At 38.2% G+C, this 22,591-nt stretch overlaps 2 protein-coding genes across 5 annotated transcripts in view; both read left to right on the top strand.

Moving 5' to 3' along the window:
* Window positions 1-18,091, top strand: part of sned1 (sushi, nidogen and EGF-like domains 1) — a 35,645-nt gene extending 17,554 nt beyond the window's left edge. For 2 of the 3 annotated variants that reach the window (XM_042512227.2, XM_088078096.1), the window contains 21 exons: window positions 353-487; window positions 1,268-1,387; window positions 1,682-1,798; window positions 2,852-2,995; window positions 3,401-3,574; window positions 3,707-3,820; window positions 4,883-4,996; window positions 5,085-5,198; window positions 5,513-5,629; window positions 5,742-6,029; window positions 6,328-6,511; window positions 7,422-7,534; window positions 7,836-8,114; window positions 9,628-9,760; window positions 10,338-10,420; window positions 11,280-11,378; window positions 12,262-12,378; window positions 16,017-16,104; window positions 16,246-16,325; window positions 17,270-17,297; window positions 17,381-18,091. In XM_042512227.2, coding sequence (XP_042368161.2) covers window positions 353-487; window positions 1,268-1,387; window positions 1,682-1,798; window positions 2,852-2,995; window positions 3,401-3,574; window positions 3,707-3,820; window positions 4,883-4,996; window positions 5,085-5,198; window positions 5,513-5,629; window positions 5,742-6,029; window positions 6,328-6,511; window positions 7,422-7,534; window positions 7,836-8,114; window positions 9,628-9,760; window positions 10,338-10,420; window positions 11,280-11,378; window positions 12,262-12,378; window positions 16,017-16,104; window positions 16,246-16,325; window positions 17,270-17,295 — 2,639 coding nt within the window. In that variant the 3' untranslated portion in view covers window positions 17,296-17,297; window positions 17,381-18,091. The remainder of the gene's footprint in view (window positions 1-352; window positions 488-1,267; window positions 1,388-1,681; window positions 1,799-2,851; window positions 2,996-3,400; window positions 3,575-3,706; window positions 3,821-4,882; window positions 4,997-5,084; window positions 5,199-5,512; window positions 5,630-5,741; window positions 6,030-6,327; window positions 6,512-7,421; window positions 7,535-7,835; window positions 8,115-9,627; window positions 9,761-10,337; window positions 10,421-11,279; window positions 11,379-12,261; window positions 12,379-16,016; window positions 16,105-16,245; window positions 16,326-17,269; window positions 17,298-17,380) is intronic. The other variant, XM_088078095.1, reaches the window with a different exon arrangement.
* Window positions 18,092-20,836: 2,745 nt separating this feature from the next.
* Window positions 20,837-22,591, top strand: part of ryk (receptor like tyrosine kinase) — a 60,227-nt gene continuing 58,472 nt past the window's right edge. The window contains exon 1 of one of the 2 annotated variants that reach the window (XM_088078093.1): window positions 20,837-21,509. In XM_088078093.1, the coding sequence (XP_087934219.1) occupies window positions 21,242-21,509 (268 nt within the window). In that variant the 5' untranslated portion in view covers window positions 20,837-21,241. The remainder of the gene's footprint in view (window positions 21,510-22,591) is intronic. The other variant, XM_042483705.2, reaches the window with a different exon arrangement.

Genomic DNA, 22,591 nt, shown 5'->3' with positions numbered 1-22,591 from the left:
GATGCTGGCACTCCTGATCTCTGATGAACATTATAAGCAGCCCAATAAGAGGACATTACCATTTTTTAATTATCTTATAACAAAGCTTCTCCAGTTGACCAAATTTTTACCTTCTGATCACAAGATAACGGCGGCTCATTGGCTTCTTCCTCTCATGCCTTTGAAAGAAATCAAGCCAGTTTGCTCCGGTGTCAAAGGGTTAAAACAAAAGTGATATCCATCTGAGCTCTTTGGTCCCCAACACTTTTGGATATGTCTTCTTTGGATGAATGTGAAGTACAGTAAGTTGGTCACTGTGAGATCACACAAACCAGAAATTGCGAGCCTGTCATTCACACTTCCTTCCTCTCAGAAGTAACCCAGACGCCCTGCAGTCACAGCAGACCGTGTCCTGACGGAGGTCCCTGTTTGGAGTACGGGGGAGCGTACCTGTGCACGTGTCAGACGACCGGAGCGGAGCTGGATCACAAGGACTTCTACCCCTATGGTAAGAGCTTCAGGCACCAACCCAACAACACGGCTCTTTGCAGCTATGTTGCATTGCATTAGCAGCTGGTTTCCATGGCGACAAACACATTTTCAAACACTGACTACGTCACTCTCTGTTTCGAAAGGAATGGTCACAGTTTACGATGTGGGGAGAAATTTCAAAATGATTTGTTGTTGAGCTCTCTGAAGAGATTTGACAAGCCGCATGTTACCCAGCAAGCTGAGCACGTTCCCACAGCATTGGCTAACGCACTACAAGTTGCAATCACGTTTTAAAGAAAACATGTTGATCCAATGTTCAAAGAACGTTTTGAGGATGTTTAGTATTTCAAATGATGTTCCTGTAAGGTTTCAAGTTTTGTTGCTTGTTGTGGTCACAGATCATTGAATGTTCTTTTTTGTAAAACGTTCCCACAATGTTACATGAGAGCGAAGGAAGAACATTTTTGAAGCAACATTCAGAAAATGTTATTGAGGCCTTACAAACTTTTTTTTAGATGAAAAAGTAATGTGATATATTAACATTTTTTTAAAAAATTAACATTTTTTGAGAGATTGTTGCCTGAACTTTAAGAAGAACGTTCTGGGAACATAAAGAAAACTGAAACTGAAAAGGTTACTAAAACACCCAGTGGTTGCATTTAAATGTTCTGACAATGTTTTTAGAACCAAAAATTACTAACTTGGTATTTTTCTAACTAAGCCCATGTGTTTAAAAATATTAAGGAGGTTTCCCAGCGATATGGAACACAGTCAAGTCTCGGTGTGTGTTTTTCAGTACAGCCCCGATCGGTCTGCGACTCCTCTCCGTGTCTGAATGGAGGCTACTGCTACGAGCGGGACGGAGGCTACACCTGCGAGTGCAAATACGGATACTGGGGGAAGCACTGTGAAAAAGGTAGCATGATTGATACAGATTTTACAAGAAAACATGAACTGATGAAGTGCCTTTAACAAAACATCCCTCAGACTTTTTATTCAGGCTGAAACGCAGCTTTAATGCAGCAGGAAACGTGCCATTACTCGTAATGCTGCTTGAAATATTACAACGCCGAAAGGCTTATGATAATTTGTACTTATGACTGAGTTACGAGCTACTTGCCTGAATTATGGCTTGAATTGCAATGTACTGGAACAGATTTATTTTGTGCGATTAAAAGCCAGCTTTCCCCCTCTCCCTGTCTCTTTCCAGTTAGACTCAATACCTGTGCTTCTGGCCCCTGTCGCAACGGAGGCTCCTGTAAGGAAGAGGCGGGGAGCTACCGATGTGTGTGTCCTTACAGATTCACTGGGAAACACTGTGAAGTGGGTGAGTGCCGCCCTCAAGTAATATTCAAAACATGTTGCACTCAGTGCACAAACTTTGTTCTTGCAAGTTTTTTTGAAAACATGTACAGAGATGCATGGTACGTGATCTAAATGCCTGACAAACACAGTTTTTGGAATAGTCTTAAAGCAATACTTTACCGCCAAATGACCATTTCATTATCAGTGATGCTGAGTGTCTGTCTGTAGGCGGGTTTGTCATTACAGATTTGTGCAAAATTGAAGTCATATTTTCAAAATGTCAGTAAAACACAATTACATGATGTCTGCGTTTCCACTGAGTGATGTTAATCAACTTCTCCTCTCCCAAAACCCTTCAAAGAAGCATGGCGATGGATGTTCAAAACATTAGCAGCTTTATTTCTATTGCAGTGCACTAACCGTCATTATTTCCAGTCGAAGACGGCGTAGATGTGTTATGCGAGTGATAATGGAAAGACAAGCCCCTTATACATGGGAGCGGCCACGTAGGAGGGATTTCTGGGAGATGATAGTCCACAATTTCACAGAGAAATCGTGGATTCAAAACTTCCGGATGATCTGCTTATTTTGTGAAGTGTTATGTGATGCAATAACAGCTCTTGTAGCTCCTGCTGCACCGTGCCCAAGTGACCGTCGCCTAAAATACCACATCACACCAGTGTAAAACTTTTTTGCGATGAATGGGAGTTGTTTCAAAATTGACGTGTTTCCATTTTTTTTCCATATTTTATATTTGCAGTTTCAGTTTGTGCAATTTGAAGGTTTAATGGAAATCCACCTAGTGACTGTTTATCTCTGTGTGTCTGCTCGTGTCTCTCTCTCTGTTTGGACAAAAGTGACAAGCATTGTGGAAGCTCTGGGTGTTTCAGTGTTTTATCGTATTGTTATAAAACATTTGATTTATCATTTATTTTTGGTCAGACATTGTTTTTAAACGTATCTTGTAAAGCACGTTGGGCTGCGTCTTTGTATGAAAGCTGTCTCAAACAACCGCTAAAAATGAAACAATAACAGTTATTATCAAAACTAACTCTCAGTGTGTGTTTTCTCGCAGGGAAGCCGGACCCCTGCGCCTCCAGCCCCTGTCTGAATGGGGGGACGTGTTTCCACTACATCGGGAAGTACAAATGTGAATGCACGGATGCTTTCAGCGGCAGGCACTGTGAAACAAGCAGGAGCTCAGTTCAAACCAGCGCAGGTAAGCAGACTGTGTGTCACCCCACAGCAATGCCCAAACCTCACTGCGATGCTGAAGTTTATACAACACGGACTTTAACAGATTGGCACAGAGAGGGGATATCCTGAGCCGGTGAGTACAGAGACACGGGCTCTCCATCTGAGGATAATTTTAGCAGTGTTGCTGCACTGGAGGCCCCACATTCACTGATATAGAACGGCTGCATAATCTATATAAAGTAGGAGCTGATGATTCATGTCTACGCTCTCTAACAGCACGCCGGAGATAATTTTAGGCAGACAAAAACAGCGGATGGAAAACACCTCTGTTGCTGTTCTCTGTGAGCTCCGTTAAGCCCCGGCGTTTGTGAACTCGCGTTACGATGCAGCCACGCGGACATTATCAGCGTGTTTGTGTTGGTTTCAGAGCTCGGCTGCGGGCTGCCTCCGCAAGTGAAGCACGCAGAGGTCCAGTTCTCCTCAACAACACCGGGCTCCATGGCGGTGTATATCTGCCACGCAGGCTTCACGTCTGTGCCCAGAGCCACCCAGAGCATCTGTGGCATCCAGGGAGACTGGAGCCAGCCGCCCGTCTGTGAGGGTGTGTAACACACACCAACACACGGACACACACTCTTTCAATGGTCCCTGAAAAGTCCTAAAACAGACAACTCCAGTTTTTTACACCTCTTTCTAACCTTTATCCTAATTTTTGTATTTCCCATCGTCACAGAGATCAATGAATGCCTGTCGCAGCCTTGCCTGAATGGCGGTACGTGTCGAAATCATGTTGGATCCTACCAGTGTGAGTGTGACAAAGGCTTCAGCGGAAACCGCTGTCAGACAGGTAAAGCCTAATCGAAGTCTTCTGTTGTTTTTTTAAGAATGTTTTTTTTGGCTTTTTGCCTTTATTTGATAGGACAGTGTATAACTCTACCCGCTTCTGTTATTAAAGGGCAGCTCCATAATTTTCTGAGATTTTTATATCATTCTGCAGCTTCTTTGTAGTGTTCCTTATATGTTGAAATCTGAATTTTGGTCTAAAGGCTCATACACACTAAGTCAACAGTTGTCCACAGTCAATATTTGGCTGTTGGTGAGCGTCTGTTGCACTTGTTTTTGCGGTGTGTCCCTCCCTGTTGGCTTTGTTGGCCCTTATCGGCTGTTTTTTGGTCGATTCAGGAGACAGCGGAGGCTGTCTGTAGGTAAAATAACTGTGATCGGCACTTTAGTTCAGTGCACAAAAAAAGTAAGAAAAGTGAGGAAAGTAAACAAATGACTTATGTCAAGAAGGTGTGAGACTTAAAAAAACGTGTAATTTTAGGTAAGATGATTTTTTTAACCCTTTAGCTCTGAAGCAGAGACAGCTCATAACTGTTTTTGTCATTGTTTTTATAGCGTGTGCTAATTATATTTGCTCTTTGGACACTGTGCTTTGTTTAATGTACTAACTGGCTAACTAGTGTCCTGAATCCGTCCTTTGAATAACCGATACAGAACATCTGTGAAAGAAGGCACTGAGCACCTGAGAAATGTCTAGCAAATTGCAAGAAATTAGGAGATTTAGAAAATTATTTTGAAAATGTCTAGGGAAAACAAATATTTACAATATTCAAAATTACATATTTTAAGTGATGCTGCAAAATTATGGTCATTTTTAAGCACTTTTTTCGAAGTCATTCCCTTTTTTTCATTTTCATTTCCCTTTTTTTTCACTAATTTTCAGGAAATGTTCTTGTACTTTTTACTTGCTTTTTTTTTTTTTTTTTTACAAATTTCTTGCTCATTTTGGGGTCTTTTCTCTTTTTCTGTTGTTGTTGCTCATTGCCTTCTACCCATTAATCAAGCCAATTTACTCAGGTTTCAGAGCGTTAAATTTAATGCACCTGTCTGTTTTATCTCCCTAAAGACATAAACGAATGCCTGTCGGACCCCTGCAAGAACGGGGGGACATGTGAGGACCAGCCCGGCTCTTACCTGTGTCACTGTGCTCAAGGCTTCAAAGGACAGACCTGTGAAACAGGTATTTATTCAACCAGTAACAACAACACCCTTAAAGCTTGTACATTTTAGGACAGCAGTCTAATTCTGCTCTAAATATCTGTGTGCAGAGCAGGACGCGTGTGACTCCAACCCCTGTCTAAACGGAGGCGTGTGTCGGGGTTACAGACGGAATTATTTGTGCGTGTGCAAAGACGGTTTCTTCGGGGACCAGTGCCAGATGTGTGAGTGTCTATGCATTATCTCACGTCACAGTTTTGTTAAAAGTGATTCACTCAAGTCAACAGTTAGTTCAAGTTTATTGATTGTATTCCATCCATATCTGAGAAACACACTTGACAATGGAGCGAAATGTTTCTCCAGACACACGTGCAAAATAAAATAAAAAAATAAAAACACTGAAAAGACACTGAGCAACAATTAAAAACTTTTTAAAGTGCAATCATGAGCCTGATTTAAAAAGTTAAAATTCTTGATGAATACTACCCCCACTGCATGAACCGTCTTGTTCTAACTGCTTGTCTTTGTCTCCCCCAAGTGGAGAACCCGTGTGTCCTGCAGCCGTGTGGAAACCGCGGCCTCTGCAGGAGTGACAAGAGAGGAAACTACAACTGTGTTTGTAAAGTCGGACACACGGGCAAAGACTGCGAGAAAGGTCAGTGAGAGTCACGCGGTCCAGCTCAATCAGCTCATCCTCTGCACTGCAAAGACAACTCTGTAATTATTTAATGTATGGATTTGACATGTAAGGTTGCCACTGTTCCCAGACCTGCTGCCTCCCTCTGGTCTGCATGTCCTGCGCGTGGAGGAGAACGAGGTGGAGCTGCGCTGGGACGAGCCGGAACCATCACACAGCCTCATCAGCGGCTTCGTCGTCACTTACGGTCCCCTGGGCGGCGACAGCCACAAAACAGACCTGCTGGAGAGGCAGCAGTCCACGCACGTCATGCGCGGCCTGGTGCCCGGCCTGCTCTACAACATCTCCACCTTCTCCATCAAACGAAACACCAACAGCAACGACAACAGCCAGCCCGCCACCGCACTCATACGCACCAGTGAGCACAATCTCTAATGCACAAAAAACACAAAACTAAATATTATCAGATTGTGCAGGTGAGATACAGAAAACCCCAAAAGGCTTTTAGGAGAATCTCACCTTAAAATGGATAACAAAAACAAATACAGAATCCTACAATATCAAGAAATATACACAAGGATCAATTAATTACAATCAGAAGGCCTATATAGCAAAACCATAAAATAAATTAATAATGCTGCTGCAGCAGAAAGTGTTTCTGTTGTGAGTTTGATTGCACGTATTCATGTCTTTTGATGTGTGTGTTTCTGTGTCAGGGCCTCAGCCGGTGGAGCAGCTGCAGGTGGTGAACGTGTCCTCCTCTCAGGTGTGGCTGAGCTGGCTGGTTCAGGCGGCTCGTCACGCAGCCGTCAGCAGGGTGCACGTGTCTCTGCTGCCCTCAGACGGGAGTGAAGCTCGCACCGCTGTGCTCAACACGAGCACCACTGAGTACAGCTTCAGGTCAGGATCTGCTCCTCAACACTGAAAACTCAGCTGTACAGATGATTGTAGAGAGCTGCAGCACCCAGTGTGTCCACTGAATGGTGCTGTCCAGGTGCTGCACGTTGAATGGCTTTGGGAAAATACTTTGTACCACTAGAGGGCGCTATTACATCACTGTTTCAAGCATAGACATGTTTCAAGGAACCTCACAATTACACCAGAATGGTCAGGTAAAGTTTTAAGAAATGCCCTCTAAGTCACATACATTATAATATTTATTAATATAAAAAAATATTTTAAAAGATAGATAGATGTAAGGTTAATATATCCATACATTTCAATTTAAACAGACTTATTTATGTTTATATTATAATTTATATATATATAAATATATAGGGACACTGGACTGTTACTTCATAATTCATAATTTATTTATGTCATCTAGCAAACTAATTAAACTAATTTACTTACAGTAAATTCCTTAAATAATTTTAAAAAGCTTGCTTATTTTTGTGCTGTTGCTTTGTTGTGTATTTGGGAGATAACCATGTCCCATTACTTTAAATTTATGAAAAGAAAATAAAAAGAGCTGTGAAACATACATGGCATTTGTACATAAAAGTCCCCTGAAATAAATAAAAATAGAATTAGATTATAGATAGATAAAAGAATTAAATTTATATATTGATTTATTGAACTATACTGACTTGTTTTTTTGTTTATATTTACATTTATTCATATATTTATTTTCTCTCTCTTATTTATTTATTTCATTGCAATATTTATTTTTTATGTATTGAATTTAAATAGCTTTTCATATAAAGGTACATACCACAGATATCTTGCTTTGTTTGCTGTAATAATTTATAATAATTTTTATTTTATTTATTTATTTATTATCATTTTTATTTATTTTTTATTTTTCCAGTTCTTTGCTCCCGGCTCAGATGTACACTGTGGATGTTTTGACTCAAAGTGGAATCAGACCAGATGAGGTTCCCTCCACCAGCCACTCAGCTGGACCGCTGACATTTTGGACAAGTAGGTCACAAATCATCGTTGATGTTGTTAGAATGAGAATAACACAGCTGCTGGACGCCTGATTACATCTTTGTGTGTTCAGATCATTTCTCATTTAAAAATGACCTCACTCATCTTAGCGTGTCACCACAGATTACAGATATTAATTCATTTCATTCATTTCTGAAATGCTGTCTAATGCACATTAAAGCGAAGCAAAAACACAGCGAATGCAGTTGAGAATATATGTGAATAAAGTTAAAGACTAATAACTTATTTTTCATTAAACAACCCGAGCATCTCCACACGTTTCTCCCCTCAGGGCCGCTCCCCCCGCAGAACCTCTCCCTGTCGCATGTCACCACCAACTCAGCACTGATCACCTGGAGCCGCCACCCGAGAAACGTCCCGGATGGCTTTGTGGTCAACGTGACCCGAGGGCTGAACACCAGGAGCCGCTTCCTGCCCAACGGGAAGTTAGGGTCATATACGCTGCGAGAGCTGACGCCAGGACAGCACTACTACGTGGCTCTCACATCTGTGAAAAAGACGGGGCAGGAACAGATCCACAGCGTACCTCAGCACTTAGCCTTCACTACCTGTGAGTGTCACGGACATGAACACACAACACAACTATTACGTGTTTCCAAAAAACACTTCAGTATCACGATTGCGCTTCCTGTTACCACATTAGGCTGCTGTGGAATTATGTCCTTAGTGTTGACAATGTCGATGTCTTGCCCAGCAGAAAGTGGACACAGAGCAGGTATAGGTGTTATTTTTGGGAGCGTAGGCTTATTAGAGAAGTAGACGTAAAATGAAGTCATTGCAGAAGTGCCTTAACCCCTTGAAACCTGGATCACTGTCCTTGTGCTGCATTTAGACAACTTTCAAAAGTATTGGTGTAATTTCTTTCAAAAAGTGGGGAAAAAAGGCAGTTAGCAGTGTCATGCAACGCATTATTTTTCTAATGATCATAATTGTATATTTAAAATCATCTTATAAAATAATTAAGCATTTTTTACGTAATTTCCCTGTTTGTTTGTTTGTTTGTCTTTTTTGTTCAATTTTTAAATATATTTTTAATACATTTTCTTGTATTTTTACTAATTTCTTTGAAATTTCTGGGTCATTGTTTCTTAATTGCTCATTGCCTTCTTACCATGTTTTTGAAAGAATTCAGGCCACCTTGCCCCGGTTTCAAAGGGTTAAACTTGCATTCTTTGTTGCAGGGGGCAACTCCACAGTTTACAAAAAGAAGGCTGATTGTAAGAGAAAACATTTGATTTATTACCTTTGCAAACATTTCCCTAAAGAGTTTATCTCTTAATCACTACTTTAAAGGGATAACTCACCCAAAAAACAAAAATTCAGTCATTACTTACTCCCTCTCATGCCGATGGAAAGTCTGGAGGTTCACGGGGAAAAGGTGTTGCACTCTTCTCCCAAACAATTGAAGCAAATGGTGCCCAGAATTCAAATGTTAAAAAAACACAAAATATCTCCATACTTCTCGTCTGAAGTAATCCAAGTGTCCTGAAGCCCTGACGTGCCAAGTTGTTTTGAAAAACATCACTGGTGTCATGTTTTTAGCCGTGTAGCTCGGAGTGTCGCATCCTCGTATGCACGCACACGCAAGACCAACAAGAGCTCGCGATATCTGCATGTCAGTGTTTACAAGCTACCTGGAAGCCTCCCACACACACGCAGAGACTTAGGAGCAAGCAACATGTCCCTTTGTCGGTTTTATTTTTTTAATTTTTGGGTGAAAATATCCCTTTAAATCTAAAAGTAAATCTAAAGTACAGCGTGATGTTTATTTTGTAAGTTATGGTCCAGTTTTGAGGGAATAAGTCAGTTAAGCGGGGTATGAATCATGACAGAGGAATAGCAGTGTGCGTCCTCTTCAGCTTTACCCTCTCGTCCAAATACGGTAACTTCTGACTCTGAAAAAAAAAAATGGTCACGACCAAAATGCCAAACTCAAGGCTTCAGAACGTTACTCCACAAACCAATAAGTAACGTCACGGTGGCTGCGTCCACTTCATTTATACAGACTATGTTTGAGATGTAACACAAACTATTAAATTCTGTATGAATTTCGTTTGACGCAGTACCGATGGGGGCAAGATCGGGGAGAAGAGAGAGGCCAGGCGGGACCGGACAGGTTGGACGCACTCTTCCTCCGTCTCAGCCTCAGGATCTGGGAGGAACAGCGGAAACAGAGAACTCAGAGGAGCTGCCCAGGTACACGTTCGTGATTATTAAACAGTCAGAAAAACATATTGTTTATGTTTTTATGCCTCCGAGTCATGGGTGGAGTCATAACGGGTTTTTTTTTGGTTGTCAGTTTGTCCTGTTCTTGTGAATGTCAAAACGGCCTTGGGAGAATTTTGTCAAATTTGGCACAAAAATCCACTTGGACTTAAAGATGAACTGATTAGAGTTTGGTGGTCAAAGGTCACTAAACAAAAGAAGTCTTAGAAAAAGTATTGTTAAAATAGTGTCATGTAGACCGGTTTGAGTCTGGAGACATTTGGTCAGATGACCACGAATCTTGGGTCCCCACTTTGGAAATGTGCTGATTGTATATTTCTTCTGTGTTAACAGGTTTAAGATGAGCGTGAAGCATTTATGTTTCACCTAAAAATACACTTAATACCATTTTTAAAGTCTCCACTACATACAGCCTATTTACCGCGTCTGGACAAACATGGATGTAAACTGCAACTTGACCATTTTGTGGAGGCATAAAACTGCAAAACGGTAATTCTAGCTATGACTCTGTTTCCGTCTACGTTTATCGTTATTTCCTATTTTGCAGATACACAGAATTAATTGACAGGAGGGGAAAGATAACAGCCAAGTTCATCCAGATGCCTCGAAAAGCCATTCGACATCGTACCAGTAAGTACAAGCAGGAGCAACTATGTGATTCAAAGTCACTAATATAACACTGTTTGACACATTTCCTAAAATATTTTGCGTGTATGTTTATTATATTTACTGTACTTGACACAATAAAGTCATTCCTTTGTCTTTTTTAAAGCCAGATTAATTCATCCGGACTTTATTACATCTATTAAACCAACATATTGAAACAGTTGTGGTCCGCTCAGGATGTCCAAACAGTGAAAGAGTATCTTATTTGCTTATCTTGATGCAGATGGAATAAGTTAGGCCGCGCTCCTACAACCATGTGCTCCTAACTGTGGCCTGTCTGGATGACGAATAGGCGTTCCTCTAGTGTAAACTGGACTTTCTGCTATCACACAAACAGACCGGCGTTATCTGACACACGCTGTCCGCTTTATCGAGCAGCTTTTGATTACGCCAGACAAGTCAGAAAACTCTCCGTTATCTAACTTTTTTAAAATTTTCACATGATGAATTTGTATAGTGTATTTTCATTTCACTTTTTTTTTTTTTTTTACTTGATGCATCCCAGTGCAGAGGTTTATAGCCTGTAGCCCAAACAGAAAAACTGTTTCACAGATGTTATCTTGTGCTCTAGAGAATAAGCTTCCTTTCTGGGATAGTTCTGCCCCTTTTAATGATGTTACGCCCATGATGTCATCACATGATTTTGGACATTTTGTCAAATCGGTCATGTCAAGTTTCATTAAACCAAGCTAAAAAAAAATGCACATAAAACATTTAAAGTCTCCTGATATGATGTCTAAATTTTGCCCGTCATTCACTTCTTCTTTTTTTTTTTTTTGTGCTGACTCATGACAGGATGTTTTTTTTTTTTTTTGCCTTGCAGAACCGGACCCGCCGATCAGATTAGAGAAGATGGAAGAAACAACAAACAAAATCAGCCTCGCACTAGAGATTCAAGAAGAAGGTTTAAGGACGAAGCCTGGTAGGTGTTTTGGTGGCACATCTGCTCTTTTAATTGAGCCCAGCTGGTGAGGTGCTGCACATACATGAGGTTACGGTCATGTTGGAAAAAGCCTTGATCAGAGTTCCCGCGATCCTTAAAAAGCCTTAAAAGGCACTGAATTCATTAATCATTCATTCATTTAAAAAAACACCTTAATTGGTTCCAAAATGGGCTTAAATTAATCTTTCAAAAGTCTTAAAAATGCTCAGATTTTTTTAAGTTGCATTGCAAAATCTCAAAAAGATTGGTAACATCTATTTTTTGATAAATAATTTAATAAATTCTTTTTCTTCAGCTCGTCATGATGGGAGTTCAAATACTGAAATTTCACATGCAGATTGAGAAACATAAAATCGCACAGAAAACTGTCCAGAAACGCCAAATATTTCCCACATCTATTGTAAACTAAACAGATTTTTTTTGATAATATAATATGTTTATTGTCTGAAAAAAACAACAAAAAAGACTTTTTCAACATTTAAGATAAATCATCCAACTTTTGCTTTTCAAAAGTCTTGTTTTATGCTACAATAAATATTTGGGCAAAAATGAAATTGACCTTTTTCCAATTTTGATTATAAGAAAATTGGTCTTAAAATGCGGCTTTGAAAACGTCTTAAATCTAGTTTGCATGAAGCTGCAGGAACGCTGTTACTTTATTATTGCTGTTATTTGTTTTGTCAAACACTGTGATTGAAACGTCAATGAGGACGCCAACTTTGAAAGACACGATGTTACGTTCAGGAAAGCAGAAAAAACGAGGGAAGTGGCGTAACAGCTGTAGGTAATGTGGAGCGGCGGTCTGAAACCTGAGCCTCGGCTCGCTCTGCCGTGGATGTTGACGGCAGCTGTTGTCTCTTAGAGCCGCCACAGGACTGCCGCAGTCTGCCCTGCCAGAACGGAGCTGCCTGTGTGAGCGGAGGAGACTCGTTCATCTGCGACTGCGCAGCCGGGTTCAAGGGCAGACAGTGTGAACTGTGTAAGTTTTTGTGCTTCCTCTACACACACACACACACACACACACACAAACACACAAACATGCACACATACACAGAGGAGGAGGTCCAGTGAGAGTAAGAGGCTTTTTGCCTCTTACTTTGGCGTATGAGTAACTGTTCTGGATAGTCACTTATTCTGTTGATGTTTTATACATGGAGAATGAAAATGACATATGCTATAGGATATATATATATATATATATATACTGTATAGAGAGAGAGAGAGAGAGGGTGAGATAGATTAATGTAAAATACAGGAATAAATAAATAATAAATAGAAAAATTACAAAATGCACAATTAAATTAAGAAATAAACAAATATTGAAATATATAAATAAAATATTAATTAAATGTGTAAAAAAAAAAAGCATAAGTAAAGAAATAAATGCAGAGGTTCAGACCTAAATTACATGCAAACACATAAATAAATTAATGTAGTTGTACAAAAAAGATAGGATATTCATAAATATGATCTGTTTATCAACTTTTATTTATTTATAATACATTTTTATATTTATTTTTTATATTTATTTGTGCATTGATTTGTTAATTAATTCATTCTTTAATTTATTTCTGCATTTATTTATTCCTATATTTATTTTTTTTATTTATTTATTCATACATTTATTAATTTCCATATACATATTCATTCCTTTATTTATTTTTTTATTCATCTGTCTCAGTCAGCTGGACCGGAAACTAAACATAAAAGCTTCCTCGGACCAGCCTTATGTCCCCGATCACTCTGAAACGAGAGAAATTATGTAGAAATTGGATGGATAATACAATAACATTTAAAGTGCCTTTTTTTCCCAAAAACATTAGATAATTGTTAGCAGTCATGCGCAGTCAAACTGTAATATATCTGCTTCTCGAAAGAGAATTTGGTGACAGACGTCCGCTCACGAGTGCAGGATTTACAGCCGTCCGTGTGATCCCTCTCAATGTAACATTTAAAGGTGTGAATTACGCTACATTTTAGGTTAAATTTGCATTTCATCATGTAAACTGACATGGCGCTCTGAGATATGTATAGATCTCTGGTTTCTTAAAAGCCGGAAACACGCTCCACTGACAGTTGACCCCTCGGACATTTATAAACGGCCTGGTTAACTTTGAGGCTCGGGGGCATGAATGTACAGCACGAACCGTGTCAGCAGAGACACAAAGCGCCGTATTATTGCACCACTTTCTTTTTGCGGGGAGAAAGTGTCACTTCTAACTTCCTCTGAATGTTCTGCGGCTGTTTATGAGATGAGATTATATGTGTGTTTTCTTTTTAAGAACACAAAATTAATCAGCACCAATGACAGATTTCCCCAGCTTTGTAACTAAAGTTACACAACACAAAACCTCAACTTTATTTATTTATGAAGCAATAAATACAATTTTGCAAAACATTTTAAAAATCAGTAAATAAAATAAAATAAAATTTAAAAATAAATTAATTAATGTAAAGAGAATACATTAAAATACAATAAACACCTGGGATAAAAATAAGAGAAAAGAATTAAAACTTTAACTCCAATTTAAGACAGATTAGCAGCAATATTGTTAATGAAGAATGTGTGCTTTGGTTTTTATGACAGAAGCTGCATTGTTCAAAAATAAATCAAATCAACAGCCAAAATAAATCAGGGGCCATCCGTACTTTCTTTAGTCGGTTGTCATGGTGTAAAAAATAAAAATTAAAATTAAATTAAATAATAAAGAAAAAAGCAACAATAAATAAAATTTCATAAAATTAAAAGTTATAACAATAAAATACATTGTACATTGTATAAAATACAATTTAAAAAGTCTATATAAAATACAACAAAAAAAATTAAATAAATAAAATGTAAAAAATCAATAAATAAACGTAAATAGAAACAAAAAAAATACAATAAACATCTGGGATAAAATAATGCCAAAAAATATTAAAGCTTAAAAGCTAAGGCTATAACTTTGCTCCAATTTAAGCCAAATTAACAGCAATATTGTTAAGGAAGAAAGTGTGTTTCTGTTTACATGAGAGCAGCTGCATTCCTAAAAAGTAAATCAAATCAAAAGTACAGATCCTCGTCTTTAGATGACTGGAATCTCCCCATCTTCACTCATCATTCATTTCTAAACTATACCGTAACAGTTATGACTCGAGTCACCAGCTCGTGTGAAATGTATCTGTGACAGACTGTAAAACCGCCAGCTGCTCGCAGGAAAAGTCTTTTCAACACTGCAGCTACAGAACTACTTTATATGGATGACAGCCAGCAGGAATGCGTTCGCTGCAGTCCCTTACTGGAGTTAATGGTCGTGGAAACATGTTCACATTTATCAGAGTGGTCGATTTTATGCTGCATAGATACAGTTTAACCTGAGGAGCATGAATAAAAAGTACCTTCTGCTCAACAGGAATGTATTTAAAGCGATAAATATTCAGATCGCTTTTTTGAAAAGCTGATTGAATCATATTTTCTTCCACTGATGAGTCAATTAAACACTCTGAGTCTTTACTGCAGGACTATTAGTGACATTATCTGTTGCAACAGCAGTTTCTATTAAGGAATTCAGCTATTTTAACGGTTGTGGACATACTGTGGAAGAGAAAAATGCCATATATAAATAAATAAATAACTGTGTAAATTAATACAAAAATATTTTTAAACAGAATAAGTAAATGCTGAAATAAATAAATGCATAAATAAAGAAATATTTGGATCTTCGATCTGATTTAAATGCAGTAAATGTAATTATACAAAAATGTAGAAATAAATCTAACATTTTTGTTTCTTTGTCCTTTTTAATGATCAGTTTCTTTCTTTATTTAATTAGGAATTTATCAATTTTCCCCCATTTTTATTAGAATATTGAATTTTGTTATTCTTCAGCATGTATTTATTCATGCATTTATTCAGCTTTTGTTCATTCTTTTAATTCTTCCCAGTTTTATTTATTTATTCCTGCATGATTTTATTCCTGTTATTTATTTATGCATTTATCTATTTATATCCATATTCATTTACACATGTATTTATTTTTACTTCTCTTTATATATGCATTTATTTATTAGTGTATTTATTTAAGCATTTATGTATTCATGTAAATATTTATTCCTATTTATTTATTTTTATTTATTTTAGTCATTTTTCATCCTTCATAGTTAGTAAATGTAACTTTTATACATAAAAAAAGTCATAGAAGACAAAGAATTATGCACAATTTCACATACAATCAATTATCTTGGTTGCATTAAAATTTTTAGCTTACCAAACATGTTTTTTTATACTAACTCTGCAATCTGTTCTATTAAATCCAACCTGAACCTTAATCTGCATTCTCCAACAAAGTGGAGACACAGTGAAACACATCAGTTTGACTTCACTGATAATGAGACGTTGATGAAGCGGCGTATGAGGAGACGGCGGACATACACGCGGCCCTCTCGAGTCCTTTCCTTCACCTAAACATCCAGCATTAGATTGTTTAAACATTCCTTTCCTAAAACCATCCGTCAGCCCCAGAGAGCGAGCGGGGCCCGGCCCCTCACCACATGACCCCTAAACCATCCAGCAGACTTTTCCCCGCCGATGCTGCTTCAAACATTCATACCTCGTGTTGTGTGACCTGCTGTTTACAGCGTGCCAGCGAGTGCCGCACCCCTGCACCCGCCTCTACTCTGAAACCAAGAGCGTGCCCGTGTGGGAGGGCGGAGTGTGCCACTACCTGTAAGTCACATCAAGATCTCCGGCTCTAACCGTGCATGCTTACGCTCATGTCCACTCGCTGATGTTTAAACACCTGAACTGCAGAGCTAAAGAAAGCAGAGATTATTCTGAAGTCACTGATCCGTGTTTTATTCTTCGCAGGTATAAAAGGACGTACAAAGTGCAGCAGGATGTTTGTTATCGAGAGATTTGTGAACCGACGCCTCCAAAGAAAAGTCAGAGTGAGTTCAAAACCTTTACAAATGATGTTTTTTAACTAGGTAAACCAGGGATTCTCAACTTATGGCCCGTGGGCCAAATCTGGTCCCCCATCATTTTCTAATTCACAATAAAATAAAATGATTGATGCTGGGAATTGTTTTTGTACTTTAGGTATACATTTAACTAAAACACAAGAAACTGCTCCAGAAAAGGATGAACACTCACTGAGGATCCTGGGGTCGCTGACCAGCAATTATGACTTAAAAATGTGTACATAAGGTGTCAGAGTTCACAAAACAGCATCAAAACAGAGCTTGTTGATCAAAAAAGTGCCAGTGGAGGACCCCCCCCCGCCCGACAGAGCTCCTATTTAAGCCCCTAATGTCTGTAAATCTGTAAACGTCCCAAGATCTTAGAAATGTCCTAAAATCCTTGAAATACTCTGAAATCCTAGAAATGCATGAACATTTTGAAAACGTCCTAAAATCTGAGAAACGTCCAAAAATCCTAGAAATGTCCTAAAATCACAGAAACCCCCGAAAATCGGATAAACAGCCAGAAATCTGAGAAAAACTCTAAAATCCTAGAAACATCGTAAAAGTCTACAAATGTCCTAAAATCCTTAAATTGTTCGAAACTTCTGGAAATATCTGAAAATCCTAGAAAGTCCTAAAATCAAGAAACATCCTAAAATTCTACGAATGTCCTAAAATCCGAGAAGTGTCCAAAAATCCTAGAAATGTCCTAAAATCCTGAAAATGTCCTCAAATCCTGAAAATGTCCTCAAATCCCAGAAACGTCTTAAAGTCCTACAAATGTCCTAAAATACGAGAAACACACGGGACTGTTCTGACTGGCCTCTGGCCTCATGTCATTTCGCAAAAATGCCATCCAAGTAAAGTTGAGTAACCTGAAATAAACGAAAACATCTCTGTTCACACGCTGTTATTAACTTTCTTCACAGGCAGAAGAACAAACAGACAACAATAAAGGTTTGTTTTCTTCGACACAATCACGTGCTGGTATTTTTAGACTCTCGACGACTATCCTAAAAGAGTCTTTTCTTGTTTTCCAGAGCACTTGGATACTGATGAAAGGACTGTCATCACTGTCGTGTGAAAAAAAACCTAACTTCAATTTTGGTGTTTATAATCTACTTGAAGTAACTGATTAAGGTCATTTTTTGTGCTGTCAGAACCCACTGTAACATTTTAGAAACAGATCATCCTTCATCTGAAAATGAGGTTGTGTTTGTTCATTCCTGAGCGCTGTGTGTGTGTGCAGCTCTGCGCTTCACCAGAGGACTTCAGTCAGTCAAAAAGAAAGAAAAAAGGTCCAAATCATTTATCATTTGTGACGTTTGGCGACTGATTTTCGGTACAAACACATATGTATGCAAATATTAATGGTGAGCAGTCCGCCGTGCTGCATCAGAGACCTTATATACCTCATTTCCATGTCCATGCTGACACATTAGGAGGTTTTTTTATTATTTTTTGTGATTCAGCTGCAGGTTTTGTCCCTCAGGGAAATAACTGTAGAGTGTTCCAGTCTTCTCCTGACACACGCCTCCTCCCCTCCTGATCTTCTTACAAAGACGATGGGAAATGTTTTTTCTCCACACTCCATAAATTCATCTCTTCCTCTGACGATGGCGCACAGTGTTTTCTGTGTATAAATATCTGTTTCTGTGTCTTAGCAGGCATCACTGCTCGCTCTTCTGTAAATAGTGTTTATAGGCCATTTTGTAGGTGAATATTTTAATAATAAAAATGTTAAAATATTATGGTGTGTTTTTGGATTCATATTTGCATCGCAGATTACATCTTAAAGTATGCAAGGTCGTTTAATATCCATTGACATGAACGCACAGGCAACCCGACCACCAGAAAAAATGCTGGCATCGTACATTTCTGCAAACCAAGGATATGTTATATTTGCGCGTTTTTATGCTGAGGACACGTTAAAACTTTACATTTAAACTTTGTTTTAAAAGTTCTGTTAACAGTTAACGTGTGGTTAGATTTAGGCACGAAAATCACTTGATTATGATAAGGAAAAGATCCAGTTTTAGCCTAAATTTTTGGGGGACATTATTCCCACAGTAAAAGCTGCAAACAAACAGCCGCATTTCATGCCTCTATCCCAGCAGGAAAAGCTGTAATATCCTGGCAAAAACAACCGCTTTTCATGCCATGATGCCAGCAGGAAACGTTGTGAAGTCTCTGCAAAAAAACAACCTTTTTGTGTCACTATCTCGGCAGAAAAAGCAGAAATGTCTGTTTAAAAAAAACGCTTTTCTTGCCACTATCCCAGCAAGAAAAGTGCTGATGTCTTGGCAAAAAACAACTTCTTTTCATTCTACTATCTCGGTGGGAAATTGATGACATTTGGAAAAAAAAACTCCACTTTTCGTGTCCCTATCCCAGCAGGAAAAGTTGCTTTGCTCCCCAAAAAAGCGGGCCAAAACACAGCGAGCTTTGAAGCTCCTGGTCCGTTACTTCTCACAGTGCTGCTGTAACTACTGTAAAATCAAAATAATGTATTATGGTGAAAACTAGATTACAATTTAATGCTGTGTAGTGCAGTGTGGTCTTTTCTAAAGGCTTAAGAAACATTTAAAAATTACAAAACTATACATTTCAGCTGTCCCTGCTTGTATATTGCCCATATTATTTTCCATTTCTTTCTTCCTTGAGTGAAAAAGCTTTGATTTGACTTGTAAAAACAGGCAGTTTTACACCAGAGAAGCTCGGGGCCCGGTGCCTCCCACCGCTCACACCGCCGAGGGCCCGTGATTGAAGACCGCTGACCTGACCCCTGAAACCAACACAAACTCAAAGTAATTTAATTGCACCTTTTAATTTCAAAGTCTTACTACCAGCTTTTTGTGAAAACATGCCTCTCCGCCTTTAAAAGCGGGTTTCTCATTATGTAGCACTTTTGGCATGTTGAGGATAATCACCCCCCAATTCCCCACTTGCTCTGCAGACCTGCGGTTTGCTGCTGCCTTCACTGACCCTCGGCTGTCGCTGAGTTTCACCGCCTGCTCTGACCACTGGGTCGCTTATGTGGGATATTAAATAACAGCTCGTAAAAACTGGAATCGCATTCAGTGTATTGAATTAAAAGACTTTATTCATATCATGAGACTGATTTGGAAACTATTGCTGATGAACATTAGTGACAATTAAGATAAAGCTGCAACAAATATAACATACTGTAAAACTTCAATTAATAGACCGGGCTATTAATTGCTTAAATCATTAAACTCAACGGGCTTATATTTGGGACAGGCGTCTATATGAGATAGGCTTTTAGGATGGAAATACATTTAGATTATTAATTTGACACTTTGAAACTGGGGGAAATTGGCTTTTTTTTTTTTTAATCTTTTTTTGTTTTCGAAAACGAAGATAATGAGAAAGAAATGACCCATGCACAATTAAATTACCTGAAAATTTGCCCCCCAAAAAAGAATAGAAAACGAGAGAGCAAAAAAAAGAAGCAAGAATGACCTAAAAAAATTCTTAAAAATTATAATAATTCTATAAAATAATTTTAAATACATAGTTATGATAGTTATGACTTTAGTTCATTTAATATTTTTCATTGGCTATTTTTAAAAAAAAATCTATTCCTACTAATTTCTTCCCTTGTGTCTCTGTTGTTTACTACTCAGGTAATGCTTTTATCTTCTTTGGTGCTTCTTTTCATGGTTTCAGTAAAATTAATTGAATGATTGAATTGTGGAGAGTCTTACAAGCTAACATCGTATGTAACAACACGCCCATACTGACAAAGTTTAAACATGTACAAACTGTGATCTAAGCAACTAACTAACATTATCTCCAGCAGGTCGCCAACAACCAGGTTTTATACATCCAGGACTTCTATAAAAATGAACTACATGGTAACCAGACTGAGTCTCTAATTCAAGTCTCAAGCCTTTATTTGTTTATTTGAAACCTGGATTGACATAATTTTTGTTTTTTTGACAAGAATTTAAACCCTTGAAACTCAAGCAAATTGGACTTAATTTGAAAACATGAAAAAAGCGACTTGGCAGGAAATATTCCACAAACTGCAAGAAATTAGTGAATGTGACATAAAAATGACCTGGAAAAAAAGAGAGGGAAATAAATAAAATATTAAAATGCTGTTTTTAAAATTATGTTATAGAAAATAAAATCATTTTTAAGGTAATTTATTATTATTATTTTTTATTTAATTGCACATTTTAATTTCAGTCTTCTCACCAGTTTATGTGAAAACATGCCCCTCTTTCGCTATTTGTTTTTGCACATTTTCTGGAAACTTTTCCCAATTTCTTGATTTTATTCTTCTTTTTATGTTCTTGAAATGAATCAGTTCAAGTTTCAAAGGTTTACGGGATCAAAATCAAACTGCTGATATATTTTGAGTGGTTTGTTTGTTAGCATATTTACAGTCAGTTGTAAATCGAGATATTTCCGACGGCCCCTGAACGCCTCCCTCCCCCCTGTCTCCCCCGCTGTCCCCCCTCCTGCTCCGGGTGAAAACTGAGATAGTGAGGAGGAAAAAGCAACGGGAGGAGAGACCGTGGAGGGAGAAACCTGGATGAATTAGCTCCTCTGCTACTTTAGGACACATTTTTCCTTCTTTCGTTTCCGCCTGAAAGAATCAAAGCGCCTCAATGCGGCGGTGTGCGTTTAATGCGCCGGAAAAAACGTCGTAAACTTTAACATCCAGACGGTGAACGGCGGTCTGACCGCGGACGGTGAGTTAGCTCGACCCGACGAAAGTTAGCCTGCTCCGGCTAACTTAGTTAGCCCGCCTCGGTTAGCAAAGAGGACAAAAAACAGCAGGCGAGTTAAAAAAAAAAAAAAGGGTAAAAGTGGCGCCGCGGCGGAAAGTTACTCGTTATGTTGCCTCCCGGGATTAACTTCAGATACGGATGAGACAGAAGTTGGACACCGGGGGACACCGAGAACTACCGACGGATATGTTGGGGTTGGTTCCCGGCTCTGGAGGTTGGCCACACTCGGTGCTGTGGAGGCTCGGGGGCTTCTTCTTCCTCCTGCTGCTGGAGGGGGCCGCCTGCCTGGCCAACCCGGGAGGCTCTACCGGCCTCAACAACAACAACAACAACAACAACAACAACAACAACAACCACCCGAGTGTCAACATTTACATGAGCGTCGAGGAGGTGAAGAAGCTTTTAGGTAAGAAGGCCTGAATGTGGAGACAGCTGTCTGCAAACTTTGTCATCAGTCTGAGTTCAGCTGGTTTTTCACATACAAGAAGTTTGATTTGGGTCAAAACTGAAAACATCAAAACAGTTTAGGATAAAATATTCAGACCGTAAAACCTTAACCCTTTAAAATCTGGACTGATATCAGTTTTCTCGTGCTGCATTCAGACGCCTTTTACAAGCTATTTGACCCTTTGAAACCTGTGCAAGTTAGTTTGATTTCATAAAAAAGAAAGAATTAAATAGCCAAAGAAATCCCTCAAACAATATTTATAATCAATATAATCATGTATAATTTGTAAAAAAATAAATAATATAATAATAATAATAAAATACATAAACACTTTTTAAGCACTTTTTCTTGGTCATTTTCGTGTTTATTTATTTATTTTCTCTTATTTTTGGGTAATTTTGTTATACTTTTGGGTTGTTTTGTTTTGGGGTTTTTTTTTTACTATTTTTTGCCATTTTTTTTGGGTCATGTCTTGTTACATTCAAAACCTTAACTCTTTGAAACCTGGATTAGTATTAATCATAATAATTTCTTGTAAAATAAAAATATAATCAAATACATAATAAATTCAAAACTAAAACTTTCAGCACTTTTTCTTGGTAATTTTTTTGATTTTGTTGTTACTTTTTTTTTTTTTACTAATTAATTGCTGCATTCAGGCACCTTTTACAAGCTATTTGACCCTTTGAAACCTGTGCAAATTGGTTTGATTTTGTTTCAGAAAATAATAATGTGAGTAATAAAATAGCCTAAAAAAAGAGAGAAGATTTATTAGAAAATTATCCAAAAAACGGGGACAATCCCCCAAACAATATTAATATTCATAGTAGTTTGTAGTAAACTAAAAAATATACAAATACATACAATAATTAATTCAAAACTAAAACTAGAACTTTCAGCACATTTATTATTATTCATGCTATTCATGTTTATTTATTTATCTTTGTGCTTATTTTAAGGTGATTTTGTTGTAATTTGTTTTGCCAATTTTTGGGCCATGACTTGTTAAGTTGCTTGCTGCCTTTTCTGTTGTTTTTTAA

Source organism: Plectropomus leopardus, chromosome 5 (genome assembly GCF_026936395.1).
Source record: "Plectropomus leopardus strain MGB_pleo_1.0 chromosome 5, ASM2693639v1, whole genome shotgun sequence".
NCBI lineage: Eukaryota > Metazoa > Chordata > Actinopteri > Perciformes > Serranidae > Plectropomus > Plectropomus leopardus.
This window is presented reverse-complemented; position numbering and strand designations above follow the sequence as displayed.